The sequence below is a fragment of the Lodderomyces elongisporus genome, chromosome 1, assembly GCF_030384665.1.
Source record: "Lodderomyces elongisporus chromosome 1, complete sequence".
In the NCBI taxonomy this organism is placed as follows: domain Eukaryota; kingdom Fungi; phylum Ascomycota; class Pichiomycetes; order Serinales; family Debaryomycetaceae; genus Lodderomyces; species Lodderomyces elongisporus.
In genome coordinates this window covers 2559798-2587649 of record NC_083673.1, presented here as the reverse complement: position 1 = coordinate 2587649, position 27852 = coordinate 2559798, and the positions used below count along the sequence as shown (strand labels likewise).

Genomic DNA, 27852 nt, shown 5'->3' with positions numbered 1-27852 from the left:
AAAACACAACTATATTCTTTTACCTTTCAGAACAAAGACACACACACACACACACATACATATACATATACATCCACTACTTCAAAATACTACTTTTTCTCAGATCCACTTAAATACACTAGAGATATACACTATGTCTACTGTTGATGATTATTTTTCAATTCAGGCCTTTCTCATTGTATTGAGGGAGACATTGGAGTCTGCAATCATTATATCGGTGCTTCTCTCTTTTGTCCACCAAACATTCGGTCCGAGATCGGGATTCAATAAACGAAAATTTACAAATGCTGATTTTGACAACAGTGGTGAGAATCAAGGCTACACTGCAATATCTGCTTCACATGAACCCCAAGGAGCCCTTGAATTGCCCGATCTGGAGGTTGATCTTGTTGATGGGGACAAGTATCTGCTGGAGGATGCGCTGTTATACCGGTTCTTACAGATCCAGATCTGGGTTGGCGGTTTGCTTGGTTTAGCAGTGTGTCTTCTTGTGGGAACGGTTATTCTTTGTGTGTTTTATGTGATTGGCAACGATCTTTGGTCCATTGCGGAGCATTATTGGGAGGGCACATTTTCCATTCTTGCCAGTGTGATCATTTCGGTTATGGGTATAAAGATGTTACGATTAAGCAAAATGCAACGGAAATGGAAGTTTAAATTGGCCCAATTATTGAAACTGTCGAGTTATTTTAGCCAGGAATCATCTGCACGCTCGTTTGAGCAGGATAAAAGAGCGGGGTTTGTTGATAGGATCAGTTTGCTTGCTGAAAAGTACAATTTGGTGATCTTGCCGTTTGTTACAACCTTGAGGGAAGGGTTGGAGGCAATAGTCTTTATTGGGGGTATTGGAATAAACGAAAATACCTCGGTATGGGCGCTTATCAATTCCACCATATTGGCACTTATTTTGGGATCACTTATTGGTTTCGTATTGTACCGATCCGGTAACAATCTTTCGCTCCAAGCTTTTCTTATTGGGCTGACGTGTTTTCTTTACTTGGTTGCTGCAGGATTATTTTCCAAGGGAGTTTGGAATTTTGAGCTTCAGCAATTCATTAATCAGTGTGGTGGTTTGGATGTTAGCGAGACGGGGCACGGTCCAGGATCCTATGATATTGCCAAGAGTGTTTGGCACGTGAATTGCTGTAATGGGGAAATGCAAGAAGATGGAGCATTTTGGATGTTTGTTACTGCAATCTTTGGCTGGACCAACTCTGCTACGTATGGAAGTGTGATTAGTTACTTTGGCTACTGGACTGTTATTATTGTGGCAGTTAGCGCCCTGTTGTATGAAGAAAGACATGGCTATCTTCCTTTGATTCCGATCAAAATGCAATTGAATCGAATCAGAAAGAGATTGAGGACAGCTCAACAGTACCAAGAGGAAGATAACAATGTTGCTGCTAGTAGTGAAACAAACAGGCAAAGTCTAGATTCAGTGAACTCGGAGACTCCATTACGAACTGGTGTCTAGTCTGAAATTGTTTTTCCCTTCTATGACTTTTTCTTATATTTTTTTTTTCGAATACAATTGTAGAGGAATCAAACAGAGCTGAAGTTATAAAAAAAAAAAGAAGACAATATAAATCAATCATGAATAAATATATATTTGTTAGCAGTTGAAATTTTTGAACATTTTAACTGCACATTTTCTCGTGATGCCATAGCCTCAAGTCAAACAATGCTTTTTTTTATTTTTTTTCTTGAATTTTTATTACTTCTTCTTTATTAATCATTAGCAACTTAGTGGATGGATGAGTGATTTTCCGATTTTTTTTTTTATTTTTCTTGGGACCTATTTCTAAACAACAAAGAGATATTAAGGAGATGCAGAAAGAACCAATGCTTGGTGAAAATAATGTAATAGGGTTTGATTAAAGTTCACAGCCTTTTTTTTTTCTTCGCCTTTACCTTGAATCATCACCCACTCCTTTATAGTCCTCCCCTTCTCCTTTCTCACCAGTTGTTTCTTTTGAGTTCCTTTATTTTTTTACTTGACTTCTACAACCACGTTTTAAGAACTATAGCCCCCCCGCCTTCCCTCCCCACCACACTGCCCCTTGATTCTGAAATTCTTGGCAACTTCTGTCAGTGATGGATTATTTTTTATGCTATTTTTTTTTTCTTCTTTTTTTTTTTCGATTTCTTTAAATCTTCTTACCCGAGGAACAACCTGTTTCAAAATTGGGTTTGAAACCTATGGTACTCTACAACAAAATTAAGTTGTTGGAAGGTTCTTTGGGACAGATTTTTTATATAAATTTTTGGATAATACTTTAATAAAGAATAATAACGTAAACACACTCATAAATTATGTTGAGCAATGAATATCAGAACATGTTCTTTTATTTCTATTTTATTTTATTTTTTATTTTTTAATCTTTAAATTTTTTTTTCTTTTTTTGCAGTTGATGCAGGTGTTTGGAATTATTAGTCTGAGGACATATTTCGATTTTAACAATATCAACAAAGGAAAAGAGAGATTTTCAATAAATCAAAAATAAGTGAAAATTCCTCCCCCCCTTTCCTTCCCTTGCCCCATCTTCTCCTTCCTCATCCTCCTATTTTGAAGATGTTGTAACAGAGACATAAATGTAATAGGTAGCAACTGTATTACAACTTAATTGATTCAGCTAAATATTTTATTGTGAAAATAATTAATACCCCCCCACTCGTCTCGTGATTGGACCATCTGATCTTGCTCTTTACATCGTCCTAAGAATTATATAAACATATAGTCCGTATACATCTCCGAGATTTCATGCATTTATATCTTCTTCTCTTTGTACCTTTGATACATTTTCCCTCTTTTTTATTTTCCTGCTCTTTTCTGTTGTTTAATCTATTCCTTTTGTTGGTTATTTTATCAAGATGGTATGAGTTTGTTGTTGAGCAAAAATAGGTTTAAAAGATTTCGGATCGAACTAGGATCCTGCCGCAGCAGCCAGCATTTGCAGCTTTATCAGCATTTGTAACACCTTTTTTTTTTCTTCCAACATAGCCGAACGTAGAATTAGCCAAAGCTTGACGTTTGCCAAGAACATTTATGTTGCTGATCGACGTCAAACCCTTTTAAACCTGTTAAACCTTATTTTAAGGTGATAGAGCAGAGACACAGAGAGGAGTGGGACAAGAGAGAGAGAGAGAGAGATAGGAAGTGTTTGTGTGTTGATTGATTGAGTGACTGAGCTAGGTAGGCTTCAAACCTGGTCTAAGAATAACCAGAGGTATACAAAAGATTTGAGAATATTTCTCTGTTGTCTGTTTGATTTTCATTTTTTTTTTTCAATTTTTTCTTTTCAATACAACTTTGCTCTTCAACTTCACTAACTTTATTGGGGACAATAGAACAATAGATGTTCTTCTTGAATAGAGAAAAATCGGAATTGCTTCACTCGAAATAACTTCCTAGCCAATCGGAGACATGTCGTTGGATTACTATTCCTTCAGATGTCGATAATATATGCACACATTGCTGTATTCCAGGCTATTTAGGTCTTTGGTATACACGAGTATATGTAGCCACTGTTAAGTATCGACAAAGATGAAAATGCACAAAATAAAAGCAATACAAAGCAATACAAAGCAATACAAAGTAGTAAATTAATAAACATTGAAGCATTTTAAAAAAAAGAATTGAGGTAGTTGTGTTTGATAGTTTTAAAATCTCCTCTTTTGATCAAAGACTATTCTGCTGCACAAGCTTTATTGTCATACCAAAATGGAAAAACAAAAAAGAAAAGAAAATAAAGAATGAGTAATGCATTTGGAGCTATACATGTCCTTGTTCTTTTTTCTTTTTTTTTTTTCTTCTTCTTCTTCTTTATCTGATGAGATCTATTCTGGTTCTATTACTAAATGTCTCTAACGATATATGTTGCTATACACAGTATTTTCTGTTTTTCTAAACAATTCTATTGTCCATGGGACAATCAGAGGAAACGGGAGAAGATCAATTGAACTAAAGGCTTAGATTCCAAGGAAAGACAAAGGAGACGCATTTTAATTTTTTTTTAGACGAGAGCGGGAATGTTTTTTTGAAACAAATAGTTGCATGTTCTAATTGGGCCCTAGTATTAAAACCTTTACTTTTTTTTTTTGTTTTCGACATCCTCTTCCATCACTTTTGGTAAAGAAAGCTTTGGCAATTGCTCAATCATTTTGTAGCATCGTCCCTGTCCCCACCCCGCCATCTTTATAAAGACGCTGCTGATTTTCATGTTTTGAATTTTTTTAAATTTCTTTAAATTTTTTAATTTCTTTATTTTGGTTTTGTGTAATCAGAGTTTGCAGTCGATGCAACATGCGGCAATAACCAAAATATGCTGCCGTTGCTGCAAGAAAAAAATTTCTTAAAAAAAAAAACAAAAATTCGTGTCGCATAGCACTGTCACAAGTGACAAGTGTACGACTGCTGAGCATCGGTTTGAGCTGGTAGCTCACCGATACCAGCGGTTTGAGTTCGTGACTTGATAGGCTATATTCCAACTAAGTGTAATTGTCAATGATCGCACCTATAAAGGTCTCAATGCTCATAAGTTAAGAGAGTAAATTGTCTCATACAAAGTCACTAGTAAGGAGAATCGTGAGAGTATACACTCTGCACGTTCACCTAGTGATTTGTGTTCGATGTAGTTGACCGTCTAAATTATGTATTTAACCGATATTTCTATATAATAGTGATAAGTTAATTTTACCACTTCTCGTTCCTATTTATATAAACTCATCTTGTTTGAAGTTTCAAGTTTTCCATGTCGTGCAATATTTTCCAAATATTCACTTAGCGGAAACGAGGGCACAGAGCGTCCAGTGTGTGTCGCACTGTGACAATTCGTCTACAAACCTCTCTCTCCATCAACACAATTATGCTCACATTGTCAACAACTCAACCCTTCTAGCACCCATATTTAGGGAAAGTTGACAAAAAAGTTTGCTTTTGTTGCAAAAGAGTTAACAGAATCAAAAGAGTTTGTGAATATCAAATATGATACAACGTACCAGTATACAAGTTTAAACGTATGTGCAATATTCAAGATGTGGTATTTTGATATAGTTTCACTCCGTCTTCAAGTTTGTTTTTTTTCTTGTTCTACCAGTAGTAATTATACTCAACCAAATGCTCCTAACTATTCTGTAATTAACTAACTTCTATGCTAGCGAAGCAGGAACTAAGATTTCAAATTCCATTTAAAATTCCATTTTCTGTCAATTCCCCCCCTTTTTTTCTTTTCTTCTTTTCTGCAAAAGGAATTAGTTTGACCGTTATTATGAAATCTTGATTAGGGGACGTTTTGCTTTTTTGTTATTTTTTGTTGTTGAAATTACAATGGAAAACAATATGAACAGTTGACAAATCCACCAATCATCAAAGATACTTCATCTATTAAATTTTTATATTTTTTGCCCCTTAAACTTAACTCCTTTCAAAGTGCATGTAAAGAGTCAGAATATCCACACCTTTTCACACAAGCAAGTCCTCTCACTAAAAACATTAGACATGTACATGATATTCATTAGAAACGCAGCACTGCCTACTAGCTCTTCCATACACAGAGCACAAAAAAAGATATATACATATCCAACAAATCAAACCAATTAATAAAACAAAGAAAACAAAAGAACAAAAAACAAAAGAAAACAAAAGAGCCAATTGTATCAACTATGTATTTGATTCTTTAGATAAACAAAAAACAAAAAATTTTGTTTCAATATCTAGCTCTTTGTTCTTCCAACAAATGTTTCTGATTTTTTTCTTTGGAGGGAGGAGGTGAGTTTCCTGTGACGCATGAGAACAATAAGGATTGAACAGCAATTACACAGCGTGCAAGCACTTTCAACAAATCAACAAAGAGCACATGAAAAAAAACAAACCACAACACCAATTTTCTTACTTGTTGAATTTGTGTATTTAGTTTGCACCTTCTTAATACTCCTATAACCTATTGTGGTTAATAAAGCTCAATGGAACACAGTTTTTTTTTTTTAAAAAAAAAGAAAAGAAAAGAAGGAAAAACCTTGTTAGAGTGCAGGAAAAGCAAAGTATCAATTCGAAACTTGAAGGAACAATGTATCAAATATGAACGACACAATAAAGAAATCTAGAAGCCAAACAACTACAAAAAGAAAAGAATATAGGAAAATTTATTAAAGTTCTTTGCAAACTCTACAAAGGCATAGGGCGGTACTTGGTTATTTTTGTCCTTTTGTCCTTTTGTCCTTTTTCTCCTTTTCTTTAAGTGAGGTTTGCATTACAACATTCCAATTGTGAATCATTTACTATGGCACCGGGATTATCTTTCCTTTTAATTGTCCTTTTTTTCATTATAAATTAATTTATTTATTAATGTACTTTGCTTTATTCAAGTACTTACTATCTTAGGAGGTGGTCTTCAACGAAATAGTGGCTTTGCAATTTGCTCCCCTTGTAATTGGCAGTATTGGAAATAAGAAAAGAACAAAAAAGGTAAAAAAAAGATTCAATTGTTATACCAGTGAAAAAAAATAGTAAAAAAAGAAACACACCACAATTAGGCTATAAAAGCTAATGGTATTTCCATTGAAAAAAGCAATGGTATTCTTCTTGGTGATTTCCAAGATTCAAATATCATACTTCACCTTCCACTTCTTTTTTTGCCAGTTTGTCTTGACTTGCTTTACATAGTCTTGAAATTCTAATCTTCAGATTTAGAAACAAAAAAAAAAAAATATAAATTTTGGAGCTTTCTAAATTTGCAGCAAAAGAAAAATCCAAAACTAACAAAATAAATAAATTAAAATAAAAGCAAAAATTAAAGTACAAAATAAAAAGGAAACACGAAAGATGTGGTCAACAAATTTTCCTTCAGTGCTTTTTATATTCATAACCGTGGTTGCAAAAGCTACAGCCTATGGTGAAAAATACCAAAGGTACGATTCGCAGCGTTTTCTTTATGCTTGTCAAGCAGAGATTACATCAGAAGTTACAATCTGCTCAGCTACCAATTACACTTGTCCCTGTACTGATGAAAATTACCTCGCCACGTTAGCTGGTTGTCTTCAATCCGTCGGAGGATTAACAGAGAAAAGCATCAATTCATATATCGAGACTTGCGAGGAATCTTACGTCACATTATCAAGTACTTGGTACGAAGATGCTCTTAAATACTATAACTCCAATGCACAAACAGCATCGGAAATCCAAGACTTTAATACAACTGTTCCCATTGACACACCATTTATTTTAAATCAAACCAGCACAAACATAACTTTGGAAGCTTATAGGAGATTCTACGCCAACTACACAAACTCATTATACTACGGATCTGGTCTATTGGGTTATTGGGCATTGGTGTTATTGCTTGGAGCCGTGGCAAATTGGTCCAAGATCTTGTTTCCTAACCTAACAAAGAAAATGACTAACCCTATTGTCAATTTGTGGAGAAAGCACGTGACCATGCCAGCACTATTTGGTAACAAAAAACTGCAGGAACATATGTTTTTCAAGGTATTTGGGTTCCTTATCCCATCGAGATTGGAATCATTAATTATTGGATTGTTTTACGGAGTTGTGATTCTTTGCAACGCATTGAATATGGAAGCAATTCCCAATGATCCGATATTTTATTCAAGATATCAAGCTGAAATCAGATACGTTGCCGATAGAACAGGTATCACAGCAACCACTTTTATGCCATTGGTGTTTTTGTTTGCCGGTAGAAACAACTTTTTGCAATGGTTAACCCGCTGGAACTTTAGTACCTTTATAATGTATCATCGTCACACGTCTCGTATCATGTTTATGTTGATTGTGATACACGCTGTATGCTTTACTATTGCCGAAGGAAGCTACTATTCTACAGACGTGAAAGAGACTTACTTCAAATGGGGAATAATTGCACTTGTGTCTGGTGGAATAATCATGATGCAAGGTATGCTTTACCTTCGTAGAAACATCTATGAGTTGTTCTTACTTTGTCACATCATCTTGGCAGCGATTTGGACTGGTGGTGCATGGACCCATGTAAAAGATTTGGGCTACTTGGATCTCGTATATCCATCTGTTGCAATTTGGCTCTTTGACAGATTAGTGAGAATTGGTAGGCTAGTGTACTTTGGCTTTCCCAAGGCGGATGTGATTTTACTTGCAGACGAGACTTTGAAGGTGGTGATTCCCAAGCCGAGGTCTTGGAAGTCGATACCTGGTGGGCATGCATTTATCCATTTTCTCAAGCCCACTTATTTCTGGCAATCACACCCATTCACATTTACCGACTCGGTGGAGAATCAAAACTCGATTGTGTTGTATTGTAAGGTGAAGGGAGGCATTACACATAGCTTGTACAAGACATTGAATGCGTCACCTGGTAGAACGTGCAAGATCAGAGTTGGGGTCGAAGGTCCATATGGAGAGGCTTCAGCAGCGATATACGCAGACACGGCGGTGTTTGTTGCTGGAGGTAATGGTATTCCGGGTATTTTTTCAGAGGTCAACGATATTGCACGTCGAGGTTCAAGCAAGTCTGAGGGTAAGAATGTTTTAAAATTGATTTGGGTTGTTCGCGAGTGGAGGTCCTTGTACTGGTTTTACGAAGAACTCATGAGTTTGAAGACCAGCCGTATTGAGACTACAATTTACATCACGCAGCCATCTAACCATGCGTATGTCAATGATTTCAATCACAGATTTGTTGGGTTTGACCGCGACTTTCTTCCATCGTCAGCAGACGAGGACTTTGATTGTGAAAACAAAGAAGCCAAAGAGATTGTCAAGGAGGGTGCGAAAATAGAAGAGGAGAGTTCATGTGACGAAAAGGCGGATACACAGTTTATTGTTGATTGTATACGAAAAGAGCTCTCGCATATCGATTTCAAAGAAGGTAGACCGCAAGTGGGGGAGATTGTTTCACAAGAGATTCACGAATCCAATGGGTCTGTTGCATTTGTCACGTGCGGACACTCAGCGATGGTTGACCAGTTGCGTTACTATTGTGCCGAAAATGTCGATAATAAGGAAAAGAAGAGAGTAGACTTTTACGAGCAAGTCCAAGTTTGGGCGTAAAGGTGGAAGGTGATAGATTTTGGTTTGTGAGGGAGTATACTGACTTGGTATTATTATAGATATATAAATATATATAAACGAAAATCAATTGAATATTGTTAAATATTTTGTTCCTGGTTACTTTAAAGATATTTAAATTAACTAGCCACAACCTTAAGGGGCCCTTTATTTTTTGCTCGTAATTTTGCAAAGTTACGAAAAGAAGATGAAACTGAAAAAAATGAATATAAAAACGAAGAGAAAAAAAGTTGCAAATCTAAAGTCCTCCATTCGATGAAATTGACATGGGAATTTCCAACAAAACATGAAAGGCATGAAGACAGAGGAAATGTTTTTTCTTTTCTTTTCTTTCTTTTTTTTTTTTGGTTTTTGATTTTTGATTTAGACGCAAGCATTGCTTCTTGGTCAATTTGTTGTGTCAAAATCAGAAGTCTATCCAGCAAACAATCAATGGACCTGAAAAGGAATTGAATTGAATTGAAAAGAAGAAGAAGAAGAAAAAAAAAATACAAAACGATAAAATAATTATGCCAAGATTTTTTTTTTGAAAGTTTTGATAATAAAATTAAGCAGTGCGAATTGCGTTTATGTTTTTTTTTTTTTTTTTTTTTGGTAATTTTTATTTTCCACTTCTTAAAGAAACAAAACAACAACATCACCATCCGAATTTTGACGAAGAATAGAAGGTGGTTTTACCCAGGTAACATATTGACAACAATGCCAGGGTGAAAAGTGCTGCACAATGCGTGAAGGTCAAACGGAGACGCTGTATGTCCTGATCAGGTATTTGATTGGATGGGAACCATGTGTTGAAGCTGGAGCAGATGAAGCATATGAAATTTTTTTTTTTTTTTTAATTTTTGATATGTTTCATTATAAAAATCACTTGTCAACTTGACTCACAATATTTGACATTTATTCTTTTAAATCCAGCTTTTAAAGCTTGATTCATTTATTGTTGAAAGATCAATCTTAGAATCTTGTTTTGAGGAAAAGTTGAAACACTTGCGCTTTGCAAACGATCAATGAATAGATAATTGAATTGATGGAGAAAAGGAGGATTTCTCCTTGCCCACTCCTATTCATATTCGTTAGAGCAGCTTTATTCGTTATTGTGCAATTGATGCTTTAGATTATAAATAAATTAAGTCGGCTTAGAATCGGAGAACAAATTATCAACATCACTTACGAACGTTAATGAACAATAGATCTCGATTGTCAAAAGACAAACGCTTTGCTCTGATTGGATTAATAGTATGAGGTACAAAAAAAAAAAGTTGAGTATTAATACATTGGCATAGGTTCGAGCGGGTATTGTATTTGTGTGTCAATTATATCAATCAAGTCAAGAGCCATTTTTAGAACCTATGCAGTCTTTGATAATACAAGCATATGGAGGACAATAGACTCAATTTTAATTTTTCAACTGATCAAATTGATAAATTGGCCTCAATGCCCAGAAATTTTTGTCTTTTGTCTTTTAATTTACTCCTTTTCTTTCGCAGCTGTCACTTGAAATGATATGCAAAGGTACAATAATTACTCTGTATTGCAATTTGGAAATTTGGAAATTTGGAAATTAAATTTTTTTTTTTCATGGATAACAAAAGTTTTTTTTGCGGCCATGCTATTGGCTTGAACAGATTCAAACCTTAACCTATTGTTCTCCCCTTGGGATATGTTTGAGTGGTTTGGCAAAAGGACTCTCTAAAGATGGAATATAAAAATGGTACGAAATATCCTTATTTTCCATTGATGTTTTAAAAAATGCAAAATTTTTTGAATACTTATTGTATTTGGACATCAAGAAAAAACCCTTTCCCCTCCCTTCCCCCACTAATGATCATGATCTGGTTCAATAAGTTTACTATTGTATTCATTTTTACGTTGTTGACAACTAATGTTGCTGCTCTTGGACGACCATACAAAGACAATAGCTATATGAGCTACTACTACGGATGCCAAGCACAGATGAATGCCGAGGTTTCTTTCTGTGATATGAGAGACCGTCGTTGTTCAGTATGTGGCGATAAAAATGCAGTCGCCACGATTGCCGGATGTATGCAAGCACTTGGCAAGACTTCGCCCAAATACACAAGTGCAATGATACAAGGATGCAGAAGAAGCCGTGTTAAAATAAGAAGAGATTGGTTTGATGAAGCAATTGAGCATTACAATAAGAACGCCAAATCTGTGTCTGATATCCCCGGGTTCAACAAGCACATGGTCCCTCAAGTTCCAATAAAATTGAACCCAAATAATAGTGAATTGTATCAGGAGTCATATAAGAGATTCTATGACAATTATGGCCATTCTCTCTACTATGGTGCCGGTATATTGGGCTATTGGGCATTGGTGTTGTTGCTCGGTGCTGTGTTTAACTGGAGTAAAGTGTTGTTTCCAAACGCGTCTAAAAAGATGACACATCCGTTGCTTAATTATTGGAGAAAACATGTTACCATGCCCGCCGCTTTTGGTACAAAAAGAACCCAGGAACAGAATTTTCTTAAATTTTTTGGTTTCCTCATTCTATCAAGATTTGAATCTTTAGTTATTGCATTGTTTTATGGGGTTGTCTTGTTATGTAATGCGCTTAACATTGAAGCCTTGGATAATGATCCAAGATTTAATGGCAGCAGATACAAGGCTGAGATTAGGTATGTTGCCGATAGAACAGGTATTACAGCAACTATGTTTATGCCATTAATCTTTTTGTTTGCCGGTAGAAACAACTTTTTGCAATGGGTTACTCGCTGGAACTTTGGCACATTTATAACCTACCACAGACATACTTCTAGAGTTATGTTTATGTTGGTTGTAATTCACGCAGTGTGTTTCACAATTGCGGAAGGTGATCGTTATTCCAGAGCTGTAACAAGAAACTATTTTATTTGGGGTATTGTGGCTACCGTTGCCGGTGGCATCTTATTGGGAAGTCTGATGCTTTATCTTAGAAGACGGTGGTATGAATGGTTTCTTCTTGCACATATTGCATTTGCTGTTATTTGGGTTGTGGGAACTTGGTATCATGTTGTTGATCTTGGCTATATACAGATGGTCTACCCTACAGTGGCAATTTTTGCATTTGATCGATTGGTCCGGATTGTCCGTTTGATATGGTTTGGTTTTCCCAAGGCCGATGTGTATTTATTAGCGGATGAGACATTGAAAGTTGTTGTACCTAAACCCAAGTCATGGAGACTGATCCCCGGTGGTCATGCGTTTATACATTTTTTTAAACCTAGTTATTTTTGGCAATCGCATCCATTTACATTCACAGACTCAGTTGAAAAAGAGTGTTCGATTGTTTTGTTTTGCAAAGTGAAAGGTGGCATTACACATAGTTTGTACAAGACCTTAGTTGCATCACCCGACAAGAGATGTAAGATTAGAGTTGGTATTGAAGGTCCATATGGTGAAGATACACCTGCGAAATATGCCGATACTGCAGTCTTTATTGCAGGAGGTAATGGTATTCCAGGTATCTACTCTGAAGTCTATGATATTGCAAGGCGTGGAAAGAATCAAAGTAGCAGAATATCTTTAAAGCTTATGTGGGTTGTTAGGGAATGGAAGTCTTTGCATTGGTTTTACGAGGAATTGCAGAGTTTAAAGAACACAAATATCGAAACTACCATTTATGTCACGCAGCCATCAAGATTCTCATGCATCGAAGAATTTGCTAGAGATTCCAATTCAGATGATTCAATTGACGAGGAGAAAAATGATGCCAAAGAACAAGTAAACATTTCTTCGGAAGTGAAGGAAATACATCTGAGTGAAAACAGCAGCTCATGCGACGAAATTGGCGGTGCAGGTGCAACTACAGGTACAGGTGCAGGTGTTGGGGTCGATGTTGATGACTATGATGAAAAAAGCAACTCTTTGGAGATCATCTCACTGATCAAGAATGATCTTTCACACATCCAGTTCAAAGAAGGTCGACCAAATATTGAAGATATTGTCGCCACTGAAATCCACGAGTCCATGGGCTCAACTGCATTTGTCACATGTGGCCATTCCGTGATGGTCGATCAATTGCGTTATTACTGCGCTGAAAATGTTGACAACAAGGAAAAAAAGAGGGTTGATTTTTATGAGCAAGTCCAAGTATGGTCTTGAGATGTTGTTTGTATTTTCTGTTTCTGCTATTGTAAAGTTTGAATATATATATATATGTCTTTTTCTTTTTTTTTTTCATTTACTTTTTAAATTTATTTTTAAATTTTTACTTCTATTTCTTTTTCTTTCTTTATCATTCATTTGAAGTACAGCGCATATTTTTCTGAATGTCTACTTTGACTCATCAATGTCTTTAAACATTTCATCAACTGAAGCTCCAAGATAGACTTTTAGTGTTTTTCTTGTTGCAGGCAATATCCTAGATTTGACCAATACTTCCTTGCCACTTTCCTGGCTTAGCCTATCATAGGCTTGGAAACGATGGCATCCGCCAAATGCAAAATAATAATTCTTTCCTTCCTCTCTAACCTTAAACACATCAATTGGAGGCAATTCGCCACCTGTAATATCTTCAACTTTACATGTCGCTGATTCCATCGGCACTCCTTTCAATGTAGATACCATTGCGTCTATCTTTTGATGATCTAGCACTGGTGGGATGGGACGTCTTATCTCGTGCAATGGTACTAGTTCTTCTTTTAATCCTCTGGTTTGAATTGACATTTTGCGGAACGGGTATTGGTATGGTAGTGATGACCTATTTCTCTTATCTATTGTATGTTTCGTGAGTTTTCTTTGTCTACTTAGATTTATTTTTCTTTATCTTTATCATTTTCTTTTGATGCAAACTAAGTTGAATCAAGAACCTAGCCTTTATATATACATATATGTGTATAGCTTTTGCTTTTGTCTTTGTTTGCTATTTATTGCTTTTGGTGATGAAATCTTATTTGTCATTATCAAATCGAGTTAGTTGGTCTAGAATTGGCACTTGGAAGATAAGTGTTGTAATTGCTTAATAATAACCATGACAGTTCTAGCTACTTTACGTCATTACTAATTCGTAAGTGGCACAAAGTGAAGTTTGTATGACAAATCGGAGGGGAGCGAAAGAAAGTGTGAGGGAAGTGAGTGGGTGGGTACGTACAAGCAAACGAAAAAGATAAATTATAGAAATGTCCAGAGAAAAAAAAAAAAAAAAGAAAAAGTGTCGTAAAAGTAAAGTTATCCGACACAAATCACGTGATTAGAGTATCAACTATTGATTTTACACATAGAGCAAATAGATGTTGTGCAAAAATAGTAATAATAATTAAAAAACAAGTCGTCCAAAGTTCCGGAACAAAAAAATGCATTGTATATGGTCATTTGAATAGTTTATTGTATGTATATAAAGAAGTATTTGGCCAAGGTTGCCTCTGCTGCTCTGCATTATGTATTGACATCTCTAAAAATCAAGCATCAAACAATAGTTGAGAGCAACTACGGAATCAGAGGCAAGCAACAACAAATACTGATAAAGTGGAAATAGTCGATTGAGATAAAGGAAGTAGAAGATTAGTGGAAACGAAAAAGTATACATGTATATATACATATACGTAAATGTAAAGTATCCGATCAACGGTTATGGTAGCGCACATTTTCCTTTTTCCAAACTTTTTTTTTTTCTTTCTCAATTTTTTGCATTTATGAAGAAATAAAAGGTAAATTTTTTTTTGCAAGTGTGGATTGCGAATGACGATATCAATCAAGGGGCAACATAACCACCAGAGGGCTTTTATATAAATTAAATCAGTAGAGCTAGTATGCTTGAATTGAAGCCGTATCCACAAACGGATTGTACCAATAATAAGCAATTAATTGAGAGAAGAATTGAGAAAACAATTGAAAGAGTCCAGGAAATGAAAACGTGTCTTGTTTTCAGTAATGTACAGCGATTAGGACTGTTGTGTTTTTGCATTATCTATTCGATCAAAGTAATGTAGAGTGTGTCATGTGGTGGTGAACAGTAGCCCGTCTAGCTTCCAAAAAGTCACACTCTCTTTTGAGGCTTCTCTTTTGAGGCTTCTGTTTGAGGCTTCTCCTTCTGTCGCATAGCACTGTCACAAGTAACAAGTGTACGACTGCTGAGCATCGGTTTGAGCTGGTAGCTCACCGATACCAGCGGTTTGAGTTCGTGACTTGATAGGCTATATTCCAACTAAGTGTAATTGTCAATGATCGCACCTATAAAGGTCTCAATGCTCATAAGTTAAGAGAGTAAATTGTCTCATACAAAGTCACTAGTAAGGAGAATCGTGAGAGTATACACTCTGCACGTTCACCTAGTGATTTGTGTTCAATGTAGTTGACCGTATAAAATCTATATTTTACCGATATTTCTATATAATAGTGATAAGTTAATTTTACCACTTCTCGTTCCTATTTATATAAACTCATCTCGTTTGAAGTTTCAAGTTTCCCATGTCGTGCAATATTCTCCAAATATTCACTTAGCGGAAACGAGGGCACAGAGCGTCCAGTGTGTGTCGCACTGTGACATCTTCCCCCCTTCAAAGTCAGATGAAAGATACGGCCTAATTTCAGTTGTACTTTGGAAAAATATTGATTTGAGGTAAGATAACTGTACAGTATGATGATAACCGTTGTGGCCTCCCCCCCTGCAAAGCAAAGGCTTACCTATTAAAAGTGAGCGAAGCGGCAACAAAAGGTTTCGACAATTTCCTGAAATTCTATTGAATAAAAAGGGAAATGTTCTCATCAACGTTTGTAGCAAATGAATACCTTCAAATCCAAAAACCAAATATTGCGGGTTTTGTTCAGTTATTGTTGGGATATAATTATCTTTCACGCCGTGCGGGTTACGAGTCGACGTCGACAATACATTGGGTAAAGTAAAAAGCTTTCCACCATCAACTAGCCGCGCGCCTGGGTCTGTTTGTTCGGAATTCGTCGACAAAATATCAAGACTTCGGTTAAAAACTCCCCTACTACTAAAAACGGAAAGTCAGCATCTCCAATATTCTAATAATTGAACGTCCTGTAGAAACACTGAGGTTTCATAAAATAAGTTGGTTGTTCCTTTGGGCTTCTGTCCCACGGTAGTTACCTTCTCCGTCGTTTTTTGAAAGGTGTATCTTCTCACCCGAAACACTGAGGTTTCATAAAATTTGTTGGTTGTTCCTTTGGGCTTCTGTCCCACGGTAGTTACCTTCTCCGTCGTTTTTTGAAAGGTGTATCTTCTCACCCGAAACACTGAGGTTTCATAATAATAATTGGTTGCTTCTTTCGGGATGCAATTTTGTCTTTCTCTCAAGATGCTATAAAGTCTTTCTTGCGAGATGCAATTTAGTCTTTCCCTCGGTAGTTACCATCTCCGCCGTTTTTTATATGGTGTAATTCTACCTCACCAATAAACCGTGTAGTTTGTTTAGTCTGCTACCATCATACTCAGATAAATCCGTAGACAGTAATGATGATTTCTTAAACGCTGCTTTAACGGTGCTTATTTACCTTCTAGAATGTAATAAGTCTTTTAAAAAATGATATAAACCCAAATTAGGGATGTGGTCATTATCCTAAAAAAATACTTTCCTCGATCTTTGCACCAATTGAGGGTAGCCACCTATACCCGTGCAATCTTCGGTACTCGTTTCAACGCCATGCCTATCACACGTACAGCCTTCAAACTATAGCCAAGTCAGCAGACACGACTCTATTCGGTCTATAGTTGCACTCTGTCTAACGTCTACAACCTTCGCCCTCTGTCAACTGATGGGTGAATATTCCATCATAAAGTGTTGGCAGTATACGCTATTTGATATTTTCTGGTGTAGTCTCGGATACGTTCCGATGACCACGATGCATTCTGTTCCATTGGACTAAACTCGCGCAGTTCTCCAATGAGGAGTAGCTCCTCCTTTAAACTATAGTTCACAATAGTGAAGCTATTAAATTCGTGGATGAGGGATTTACTCTTCCACAGGTCCTTCTCATAAATGATATTGACCAAGTGTTGAAATGCCAAGGTATTGAAATGTCATGATCATTCAATATCCTGGTCGACAATACTACTTAACAGTAGCCTCAATCAATGTATCAATTACTTGAAATATTAGGTAACCATATCAAATCATTCAAATAACATGATTTGTAAGGATTTGAGTTCCTCACTCTGGTCGCCATTCTGTCGCATAGCACTGTCACAAGTAACAAGTGTACGACTGCTGAGCATCGGTTTGAGCTGGTAGCTCACCGATACCAGCGGTTTGAGTTCGTGACTTGATAGGCTATATTCCAACTAAGTGTAATTGTCAATGATCGCACCTATAAAGGTCTCAATGCTCATAAGTTAAGAGAGTAAATTGTCTCATACAAAGTCACTAGTAAGGAGAATCGTGAGAGTATACACTCTGCACGTTCACCTAGTGATTTGTGTTCAATGTAGTTGACCGTATAAAATCTATATTTTACCGATATTTCTATATAATAGTGATAAGTTAATTTTACCACTTCTCGTTCCTATTTATATAAACTCATCTCGTTTGAAGTTTCAAGTTTCCCATGTCGTGCAATATTCTCCAAATATTCACTTAGCGGAAACGAGGGCACAGAGCGTCCAGTGTGTGTCGCACTGTGACATCTTCTCTTTTTGTTTTTTATTTTTTATTTTTTATTTTTTTCCGTTTGGTTAGGAGATACGAATTCCACACTTTACTTTGATTTCGGCAATTATATGCAGTACACAATTACAAATAAAATTTTTTTTTATCAATTTGATCTCTATACAACCCCCAGAAGAACAATATTTTTGTTGCCATTCAACTTTTTCCCTCTTTTCTAGTCCCAAGTCTCAACCAGACATGTTCATGATCACGTCCAAGACTATAGTCTAAAGTCAACAGTATAAAGAGAAAGAACAAAAAAAAAAGAACCCAGGGAAATTTACGTCAGCACACCCTCTACCACCGCCATTTCTTCCTCCCATTTCTCCCATTTCTCCCATTTCTCCCATTCTTCTTCCCCTTCCCCCCAGAAAGTCTGTTCAACTTCATTCACCATTTTCATTCTTGCTTGAATTCTCCATTTGACTTTTACTACTTCCATTACCATTTTTTTTTTTTACCATTCTCTCTCAATTATTTCACATCCACTACTTAGATTCCAAACTCAATAATGTACATTCCAGCAGTCTACACAACTGTGGGGCTTACAATTCTACTATTCCCGTTATTGGTTCCTTTGAGATTGAAATCTAGACTTCTTCTGAGCCTAAAGAAAATTGTCACAGTATGTTGGTTGATCTCAATCTTTATGGCCATATCACCAATGGAAGCCCAACAAGGAGCGCCTTTCCATAAATATGGTCAATCCAAAATAGCATTGTACTCATGCAATTACCTTATTCAACTCACAAATGCTCGTTTTTGTCAAGAAGACAAGAGTATAGAGTGGTGCTACTGCAATAATTTCAATGCCTTCAGCACAATCTCACATTGCTACAGAGTTGCGCATCCAAATCAAGTTGATTCACTACTAAACATGTGTTTACCATACAATAAGACACTCGATATTGATGTATTTTATAGAGCCAATAACTATTACGACAACCATGCGCAAGAGGTTAACATCTCAAACTCATCAATGCTTCCGATTGTGCAATTCCCAGCAAAGTTGAATGACTCGGAAACATTTGTTTTCCAAAAAGCATATCAAAGTTTTTTAGGAAACTTTGACGTGTCGGTTGATTATGGAGCATACTTGGTGTTATATTGGGTTGCTGTGTTTTGCCTTGCGGCATTGGGTAATTGGTCTAAAATATGGTTTTCTCAAATTAATAGAAAGCTCACCGACCCCTTGACAAATTGGTTTAGAAAGACTATATCGTTGCCGGCAACGGGCAGGAAAAACAAAACCAATGAGCAACTGTTTGCCTACGTATTGGATATGCTTATACCAACACGGGCCGAGACATTAATTCTTATTGCCTCAGTTTTGCTTTGCGCATATCTATTCACAGCCAACATATCGTATGTTGAAGGCGACCCATTGTTTCATACAAAGGGGATAGCCCTTTTGAGGTATTACGCCGTTAGAGCAAGTATTCTCTCAAGTTTTCTTATGCCTTTGCTTATTTTGTTTGGTGGGCGAAACAACTTTTTACAGTGGTTTACACGATGGGACTATTCAACATTTATAACATTGCATCGGTGGGTCTCGCGCGAGATTATGGTGATGATCTTGATCCACTCTTTCAACTATTCGCTCTATATACATTTAAGAAGTCATAACCCACTTCAAACGTATATTTACTTTGGCGTGGCAGCGAGCATTGCTGGTGTAGCCATCTTGATACAGGGCTTATTAGTGTTGCGGCGAGCTTATTACGAGCTATTTCTTTTGCTTCATATTATTTTGGCAGCAGTCTTTATATTTGGAGCATGGGTCCATGTTGAGGATTTATATTGCGTATGGTTTTATTACACCTCGGCTGCGATTTGGGGCTTTGACAGAGCCATTCGGATTTGTCGACTTTATTCTTTTGGTGCTCCATTGGCCAAAGTCTACTTATTGGCCGATGAAACATTGAAAGTTGTTGTTCCACGGCCTCCAAACTGGGATGCTATACCAGGGGGACATGCATTTATTCATTTTCTTCGACCAAGTTGTTTTTGGCAATCGCACCCATTCACATATACATATACAGAAGTTGATATTGTGTTGTTTATCAAGGTGAAAAAAGGAGTCACTTTGCGATTAGCCAATTACTTGAAGACACACAAGGAAAAGTATACTAAAATACGCGTAGCCATTGAAGGATCGTATGGTGAGGCAACACCAGCTCACAAATACGATCGTGCAGTGTTTGCCGCTGGCGGCAATGGAATTCCAGGTATTTACTCCGAGGTTGTTGCTATCGATAACAGCAGGAAGCATTGTTATGGTGGCGAGAATCAGAACAAACAATCATTGAAATTGATTTGGGTCGTTAGAGAGTACAGTTCTTTGTTTTGGTTCTATGAGGAACTACTTAGGCTTAAAGAACACACGAATATTGAGACCATAGTTTATATTACTCGACCTCATTTGCTTATTGACAAGGAAGATTTTGACAAAAGAGTTATATCGATCATGCCGGATCTTTCAGAGTTGAATGAGTTGACCCCGCTTATTTCCAAGGGCGAACAGCAAAAACAACAACCACAGCAACAACAACAGCAACAACAACAGCAACAACAACAGCAACAACAACGAACAAAAATACAGGAAGATTTGAGACCCACTGTTTTCAATGAAAGTACATCCAACTCCTTCAACAATGAAGAACTCATCAGTACAGTAAAGTCGGAGTTATCACATATTACAATTATAGAGGACAGACCAAATATAGAGCAAGTGGTCAGGACCAATATCAAGGAATCTATGGGCTCAACATGCTTTATTACTTGCGGTCATCCTGGAATGGTGGATGATATTCGTGCTTCTGTAGTGAATAATATCGACAATGACGAAAGCAAAAGAGTTGATTATTTTGAACAATTGCAAGTCTGGGCATAAATCGCAGGGAAAATAGTCATATTGCCCATCTGTTGGAGAGACAAATTATTTATAGACAACATACTTTTTGAGTAATGTAACAAATTTTTCTTTTTTTCTTTTTTTATTTATTTCAGATCTTTTTTCTTTCTTGATATCATTTGAAATAATACATTTGATCATCGTGCTTTACTACCAAGCTGATTGAGTAGGACAACCATTGAAAATGACGTAAGAATCCGTATTCTTATTAAAGTATATGTTTTAACAATCTCTCTTACATACTTGTATGCACACACTCACAAATATAGATATATTAATACGTATGAATGCATATATATTTGCGTATGTAGGAGTAGGTGTCCTATTAGTGCTTGTACTATTTTTGTTTTTTGTTTTTTGTTTTTTGTTTTTTGTTTTGTTTCTTTTTTGCATGTTTGGCCAATGCTCATTAAACATTTTCGGCGATTGTCTTTTTTTTTTTTTTCCGTGTAAAAAAAAATGTAACACCTGGACATGCAAGTTTAAGTTTTCAATTACACAAAAAGAAACCGTTGAATTTCTTTTCTCTGTTACTTCCTTGAGTTGCCAATGGGTTAGAGTGGGGAAGCAATACCGTTTCTTAAAATACAGTGAGTAAATATGAGAAGGTGTGTTGAATAGAGTGTCAAAAGTAAATAGAGGGTTTAGACTATTGTTGTAACAGATACTTGGCATAACATGAATGACGAAACAAGCAAAAAAAAAAAAAGCAAAGAAAAAAAAATGAATAAAGTTGGAAGTAAAAGTTGCCCTACTGCATTACTTTATCATAATGTTTCAGCCGAGCTTGTAGTACTCCGAAAGTCTTGCTTTAGTTGGTCAAAGTTCTAATACAATCAAGAATATTGATCCGAGTGAACAGAAAGAAAAAGAAAAAAAAAACAGAAAAAAAGAAAAAGAATAAATTGAGAAATAAAGGAAGGAAAAAGAAATTACAAAATTTTTTTATTTTTTCTGAGGTGGGGTGGTGGTTTTGGTGGGGATGGGAGAAAAAAAAAATCTTGGAAATTGCTGCAAAAAAAAAAAAAAAAAACAAACAAAGGACAATACAAAAGTTGTCTGAAACAAAGACAAGTGTTTGGAATTTTCGCACCAGAGTCAAGAGAATAATAGATGAAACCTCGAATGAAACTTTTTTACTCACGGGTTGCATCATCTTTTCCACTTTCAAAGTCAACTTGGGGTAATAAAAAAAAAAGTTGATTTTTGTTTCTTTTGTGACAAACTATTATTAAACTTACACTCCAGTTTTTGAAGATGAGTATGGTGCAAGTATCAGCCAGAGACACAGACACAGACACAGATATATATATATATATATATATATATTGATTGGAGTTTCCTTGATTGTTTTCCGTAGAGATAATTTCTTCTATATAATTTTACTTTTAATATCAAAATCAACAGCAATACAAAAAAGTTGCTCTCTTTATACATCTTTACAATACCAAACCCACCCTAAACAAAGCTGGAAAGGATGACAATGGACTATAAACCAACTGCACAAACGGTAGAGCTCACACAACAAACAACACCTTCGATTAGCGAACAATTGCCCAAAGAAGACAACGATTCTTCATTGATGCAAAAAGAGACGCAAAGTGTGGAAAACACCAGAAAAAGTAAACAATATCCACAAGATCAACAAGACGAACCACCTCTTCCGGAAAAGAACTGGAAAAGCTACATTTTGATTACGTTTCTCTGTTTTCTTGTTGCCTTTGGAGGATTTGTCTTTGGCTATGACACGGGAACAATCTCTGGTTTTGTAAATATGACAGACTTTATCGACAGGTTTGGCCAACTGGATTCTATGGATGGAGTGAAGTACTTGTCGAACATTCGCACTGGGTTGATTATCTCCATTTTCAATGTTGGTTGCTGTATTGGGGGATTGATTTTCTCCAAAGTTGGTGATTTATATGGAAGACGAATCGGTTTGATGTTCTCGATGGCAATTTACGTTGTTGGTATCATTGTTCAGATCACAGCACAACATCAATGGTACCAGATTTGCATTGGGCGTGCTATTACTGGATTGGCAGTAGGTACAGTTTCGGTGATTTCACCAATGTTCATTTCGGAAAGTGCACCAAAAAAATTGAGAGGTACTTTGGTTTGTTGTTTCCAATTGTGTATCACATTGGGTATATTTATTGGGTACTGTTGCACCTATGGGACTAAGCAGTTGAATAATTCAGCACAATGGAGAATCCCCTTGGGCTTGTGTTTTCTTTGGGCCATCTTTTTAATTGTTGGTATGCTCTTTATGCCCGAATCGCCTAGGTATTTGATAGAAAAGCACAGATTGGATGACGCTAAAAAATCAATTGCGAAATCAAACAAGTTAACTGTTGATGACAAGTTTGTTCTTTCAGAATTTCAACTTATTCAAGCTGGTATTGACAAAGAACGTTTGGCTGGAACCGCTTCGTGGATAGATTTGATTACTGGAAGACCTGCAATTCTCAAAAGAGTTCTCACCGGTATCGCATTGGCTTCTTTGCAACAATTGACAGGAAACAATTATTTCTTCTACTTTGCAACCACCATATTTAAAGCAGTCGGATTGCAAGATTCATTTCAAACTTCAATGATATTGGGTGCAGTGAATTTTATATCGACATTTGTTAATATTTGGGCAATCGAGAGATTCGGAAGAAGACTTTGCCTTTTGGTTGGGTCTGCCGGAATGTTTGTTTGTTTTATCATCTACTCAATCCTTGGTTCAATCAACTTGTATCAAGATGATACGTTTAGCGCTTCGGCAACTCACTTGCCTACTGGAAAAGCAATGATTTTTGTTACTTGCTTATACATTTTTTTCTTTGCCTCAACTTGGGCAGGTGGTGTTTTCGCAGTCTTGTCAGAAATGTACCCACTAAGAGTTAGATCAAAAGCAATCAGTGTCGCTCTTGGTTGCAATTGGATGTGGGGCTTTCTCATTTCCTTCACATCTTCATTCATCATCAACTCCATCCATTTCTACTACGGATTTGTCTTTACAGGCTGTATTGCTGTCTCGTTTGTATTTGTCTACTTTTGCATCATGGAGTCTAAAGGATTGACATTGGAGGAGGTTGATGAAATGTATGCAGAAGGCGTAGTGCCTTGGAGATCAGGCTCATGGACTCCACCACTGTCGAAAGACCAGGTCTTGAGGCCTAATTATGCAGAATTTTCAAAACCAACTAGCGAAGAATACGCCTAAAAATGAGAAAGCTGATAAGTTATAATGACTGGGATTCACACACACACACACACACACATGAGTGTATCTATATATATATATATGTATCACAAAGTAATACAAAAATTGTTACGGTTGGAACCTGAATGTAATTCCTTCTTTGTAAAGCTTGCGTTCCTCTGGATCTTTCCATCCCAATCAAATATCCAGTAAGCTACTTTTTTCGCTTCGTGGTAAAAAGTCTGCGTAAAACCTAAGGACTTCATAATTTTTTGTAGGTGCTCTTTGTCAAGGTACCGTGAGTTTGTGACGCAAGGTAAAGGTAAAACAAGAAACAAACTGCTTAGCAGTCGCAGTTGCTGGCTTTTGTCGATAGATGCTACTGGTTTCTTTAAAAACTGAGTAATTCTTTTCAACATTTGTCCTCTTTCCTCGTGTGATGGCACAAAATTAAGTACTAGAGAGCAAGATATCAAATTATACTTTTCCTTATCGCTTTTTGGCAAGTCGCGTTTCATAAAATCTTGCTGAAGAATCATGGGGTCTTGCGAATTCAAGTCAATTCGATCGATATGACTAAATATCCCGCTTGTCGTGATAAAGTTTTGTGTGCTCAAGCATCCAATCTCCAATGCAGTGACATTTTGTAATTTTGTATTATACTCATCAGTTCTAAGCCATTCAACCAATTTCTTGGAAGAGTCGCCGCCTCTTTTACCTGTTTGACCCTGAGTGGAGGCGATTTGGTATCTCGATAACCCACCTCTTTGTTCAATCTCCGCATCAATTTTTGCTAGTGTTTTAATCAACATGGACTCGTCTTGTACAGTGCTATCGATTTTGTAAACTTCGCAGTCGGCATATTTGCTAGGACATTTAAAAGCATCGTAAGCAGCTTTATACTGCTTGTTATTTTTCAAAATGTCATATACTTTTGCTTCTCGTTCTTTTTTTTCCTCCTCATTGTGTTGTTCTTTTTCTTTGCTGTCTATTAGTTTTTTCATTTGCAGTAATTTTACAAGTATAAGATGTCTGTTCTTTTGCAACACGTGAAATCGTCGAATTAGTTGCCTCGTCTGCTGTGGCTTTAAACTCTTGGAGTTTAGCAATCTAGATTTACCAGTAATGGATTTCGAATGCCGAAGTAATCCTCTTTTCACTTTGCCAACCATGTTTAATTATATGCTAACCTCGAAAATAGGGAATACTGATGTGGTTAAATACCAGTACTAAACACATTTAGTAAACCTCACTTTTTGGCTCATTTCTTTCTTTTCCCGCATTTCTCTGATTCTATCGCTCTGTTCCTTTTTTTTTTTTCTTTTTTTCTTTCTTTTTTTTTTTTTTTTAATTATTTTGTGCGTAAAAATTAGCTTTGTAACTTCAATTTTCTAGATGAGCTTCATATCGGAATGACAATAAATTCTTCCTTTGCAACCAAGTGTGTTCATTCAAAAGAGACATTTACAAATAACTAGCAAATATCATGGTGAAAACAGTTGCTAACGGAAAGAAGAAGCCTCAAAAGGTTGTTAAGAAACAACAGAAAACGCAAAAAAAGCATAACCAACAAAAGCTGCAAAAAAGGAATACACCAACTTTGAAGCAGAAGCTCAAGAAGGAATCTAAAATTGTCAAGATCAATGAATTAGCTTGGAAACCGGTTGAAATACCTGATAACTTTGGAGATTTTGGTGGATTCTATGGGTTGGAAGAGATTGACGGTGTAGACGTTGAAATGGTGGATGGTAAGCCTCAATTTGTTGTAAAAGGAGAAGAGGGAGAAAAGAGTGTATCAAATGAAAACACTACCACCAATGAGCTGGAAGATGGAGACGACATTGAGGTAGACGAGGGAGAGGAAATTGCACAGCAAGAGCAAGAAAACAGTGACAATGATGAACTAATTGAGGAAGATGCAGAAGAAGTAGAAGAACAACAACAACATGGAGAAAAAGAATTAGAGGAAGAAGAATTTACTGGTTTTGGCGACGATATCGCTAAGGAGGAAAAGGATTCCGACGGTGCTAAGAAAAAGCTCAACTCATCAGAAGATATTGATGAACTTAAATACAATGCATTTGCAAATTTGGATCTTCCTCTTCCGAATGATGATGAAATAGACTTGCCCGAATGGGGAGAAGATAAAATTGAGACCTGTTTGAGCCCCTACATTTTGAATGGTTTGTCAAATATGAAATTCACCACCCCAACCCCTATTCAGAAACGTACCATCCCATTAGCTTTGGAAGGAAAAGATGTTATTGGTAAAGCCACTACTGGTTCAGGTAAGACCTTGGCTTACGGTATTCCAATTCTTGAGAAATATATTCAATCACTTGATACCGTGAAAAGGAAAGTAAGGGAAAAGGTTGTCAACCACCCTACAGGAATTATTTTTGCACCTACCAGAGAATTAGCTCACCAAGTTGTTGACCATTTAAACAAAATTGCCCAATATTCTCCTTTGTCAACAAAAGGTATTGTGAGTGTTACAGGTGGGCTATCCATACAAAAACAAGAGAGACTATTGAGTTTTGGACCTGGGATTATTGTTGCCACTCCTGGTCGTATGTTGGAATTATGTCAAAATGACCAAGAGTTGGTCAAGAGACTTAGTATGACAGATATTATTGTGTTGGATGAAGCTGATAGATTATTACAAGATGGACATTTTGAGGAGTTTGAAAAAATATTGGAACTTTTTAATAAGAATCGTCCCAAAAATGATAAGAGTATTGAGTGGAAATGGCAAACATTGGTGTTTAGTGCTACGTTCTCGAGAGATTTGTTTGGAAAGCTTGATAAGCAACAAAAGCAAAAGTCTGTCAAGGGGAATGGGAAAGCCCTTAACAAAGCTGATAGTGGTAATTCTTTGGTACAAAATGATGAGATTATAGAGTTGTTGCGTGAAAAGCTTAGGTTTAAAGATAAGGCACCATCTTTGGTTGATGCCAATCCAAAAGAAATTGTTTCTGGACAAATTACCGAGGCATTGGTGGAATGTGGACCATTAGAACGTGACTTGTATCTTTACTATTTCCTTTTGATGTATAAGGGGTCAACCTTGGTGTTTGCCAACTCCATCGATTCTGTTAAACGATTGGTACCATTGCTCAATAATTTGAACATTCCGGCATTTGCCATTCACTCATCGATGATTCAAAAGCAAAGACTTCGATCTTTGGAGAGGTTCAAAGATGCAAGTGAAAAAAACCAAACTGCCGTCTTGGTGGCATCAGACGTTGCTGCTAGAGGTTTGGATATACCCAATATTGATCATGTAGCGCATTACCATTTGCCCAGATCTGCCGATGTTTATATTCACAGATCAGGAAGAACTGCGAGAGCAGGGAAGGAAGGTGTTTCTGTAATGTTTTGTTCGCCTCAAGAAGCATCTGGGCCATTACGAAAGTTGAGGAAGTTGGTTGCAAGCAATGCAGCCAACAATAAGAACCAAAAAATTAATGTTCATAGCGATGTTAAATTGTTGCCAGTTGAGATGGATCTTGTCTCACAATTAAGACCCAGGGTGGAGTTAGCTGGAAGATTAGCTGATTCAAACATATCTTCAACCGCGACTAGGAAGGAAAATTCATGGGTGAAGCAAGCGGCAGAGGAATTAGGTGTAGAGGATTTGCATGATCTTGATGAATTTGAGGATGATATAATCAAGAAACAGAGGAAACGTCAAGAAAGTAAAAGGTTAGATAAAAACGAACAAAAGAGGCTTCGTTTTGAGTTGAGGGAATTACTTGCGAATCCAATTAGAAAAAATAATCGAAGATCGTATTTGACTAGTGGGTTGCAAAATTTGGCTCATTTGATGGTACAAGGTACGCATCATGAGGATGTTTTAGGCCATGAAAAGGTTAAGGCATTAAAAGATTTGCAAAAAAACGGAAGTAAGATAAAACCGGTGAAGGGCGACGACAAGATGAAAAGGATAGCAAAAGTTAACCAGAGAAAGCAAGCCAAGAAGGACGCTAAGAAAGACGCGAAGCAGAAGAGACAAGAGTTGAGGCATGGCCATTCAAATAAAAGTGAAGAGTAAAGCAGTAGAAATAGGTTTGTCGGGTAAGAA

General features: G+C 36.6%; 8 protein-coding genes across 8 annotated transcripts; 6 read left to right on the top strand and 2 right to left on the bottom strand. All coding sequences in view use genetic code 12, as the record gives it.

The window, feature by feature from the left end:
- Nucleotides 1–133: 133 nt before the first annotated feature.
- On the top strand, nucleotides 134–1474 carry FTH1 (fts3-like protein; the record flags this gene model as incomplete). The annotated part of the gene is made up of 1 exon (XM_001528388.1): nucleotides 134–1474. One exon carries the CDS (start codon nucleotides 134–136, stop codon nucleotides 1472–1474), a length of 1341 nt encoding a protein of 446 aa, XP_001528438.2.
- Nucleotides 1475–6820: 5346 nt separating this feature from the next.
- Nucleotides 6821–9037, top strand: PVL30_000919 (uncharacterized protein; the record flags this gene model as incomplete). Its single annotated transcript, XM_001528387.1, has 1 exon — nucleotides 6821–9037. One exon carries the CDS (start codon nucleotides 6821–6823, stop codon nucleotides 9035–9037), a length of 2217 nt encoding a protein of 738 aa, XP_001528437.2.
- A 1845-nt stretch (nucleotides 9038–10882) lies between these two features.
- Nucleotides 10883–13159, top strand: PVL30_000918 (uncharacterized protein; the record flags this gene model as incomplete). The annotated part of the gene is made up of 1 exon (XM_001528385.2): nucleotides 10883–13159. One exon carries the CDS (start codon nucleotides 10883–10885, stop codon nucleotides 13157–13159), a length of 2277 nt encoding a protein of 758 aa, XP_001528435.2.
- A 171-nt stretch (nucleotides 13160–13330) lies between these two features.
- On the bottom strand, nucleotides 13331–13723 carry PVL30_000917 (uncharacterized protein; the record flags this gene model as incomplete). The annotated part of the gene is made up of 1 exon (XM_001528384.1): nucleotides 13331–13723. The coding sequence occupies one exon, from the start codon at nucleotides 13721–13723 to the stop codon at nucleotides 13331–13333; it is 393 nt and encodes a 130-aa protein (XP_001528434.1).
- Nucleotides 13724–18175: 4452 nt separating this feature from the next.
- PVL30_000916 (uncharacterized protein) lies at nucleotides 18176–20557 on the top strand (the record flags this gene model as incomplete). Its single annotated transcript, XM_001528383.1, has 1 exon — nucleotides 18176–20557. One exon carries the CDS (start codon nucleotides 18176–18178, stop codon nucleotides 20555–20557), a length of 2382 nt encoding a protein of 793 aa, XP_001528433.2.
- Nucleotides 20558–22055: 1498 nt separating this feature from the next.
- HXT5_1 (hexose transporter hxt5) lies at nucleotides 22056–23789 on the top strand (the record flags this gene model as incomplete). Its single annotated transcript, XM_001528381.1, has 1 exon — nucleotides 22056–23789. One exon carries the CDS (start codon nucleotides 22056–22058, stop codon nucleotides 23787–23789), a length of 1734 nt encoding a protein of 577 aa, XP_001528431.2.
- Nucleotides 23790–23875: 86 nt separating this feature from the next.
- Nucleotides 23876–24940, bottom strand: BMT2 (25S rRNA (adenine2142-N1)-methyltransferase; the record flags this gene model as incomplete). Its single annotated transcript, XM_001528379.2, has 1 exon — nucleotides 23876–24940. The coding sequence occupies one exon, from the start codon at nucleotides 24938–24940 to the stop codon at nucleotides 23876–23878; it is 1065 nt and encodes a 354-aa protein (XP_001528429.2).
- A 314-nt stretch (nucleotides 24941–25254) lies between these two features.
- On the top strand, nucleotides 25255–27822 carry MAK5 (ATP-dependent RNA helicase; the record flags this gene model as incomplete). Its single annotated transcript, XM_001528378.1, has 1 exon — nucleotides 25255–27822. One exon carries the CDS (start codon nucleotides 25255–25257, stop codon nucleotides 27820–27822), a length of 2568 nt encoding a protein of 855 aa, XP_001528428.2.
- Nucleotides 27823–27852: the final 30 nt, after the last annotated feature.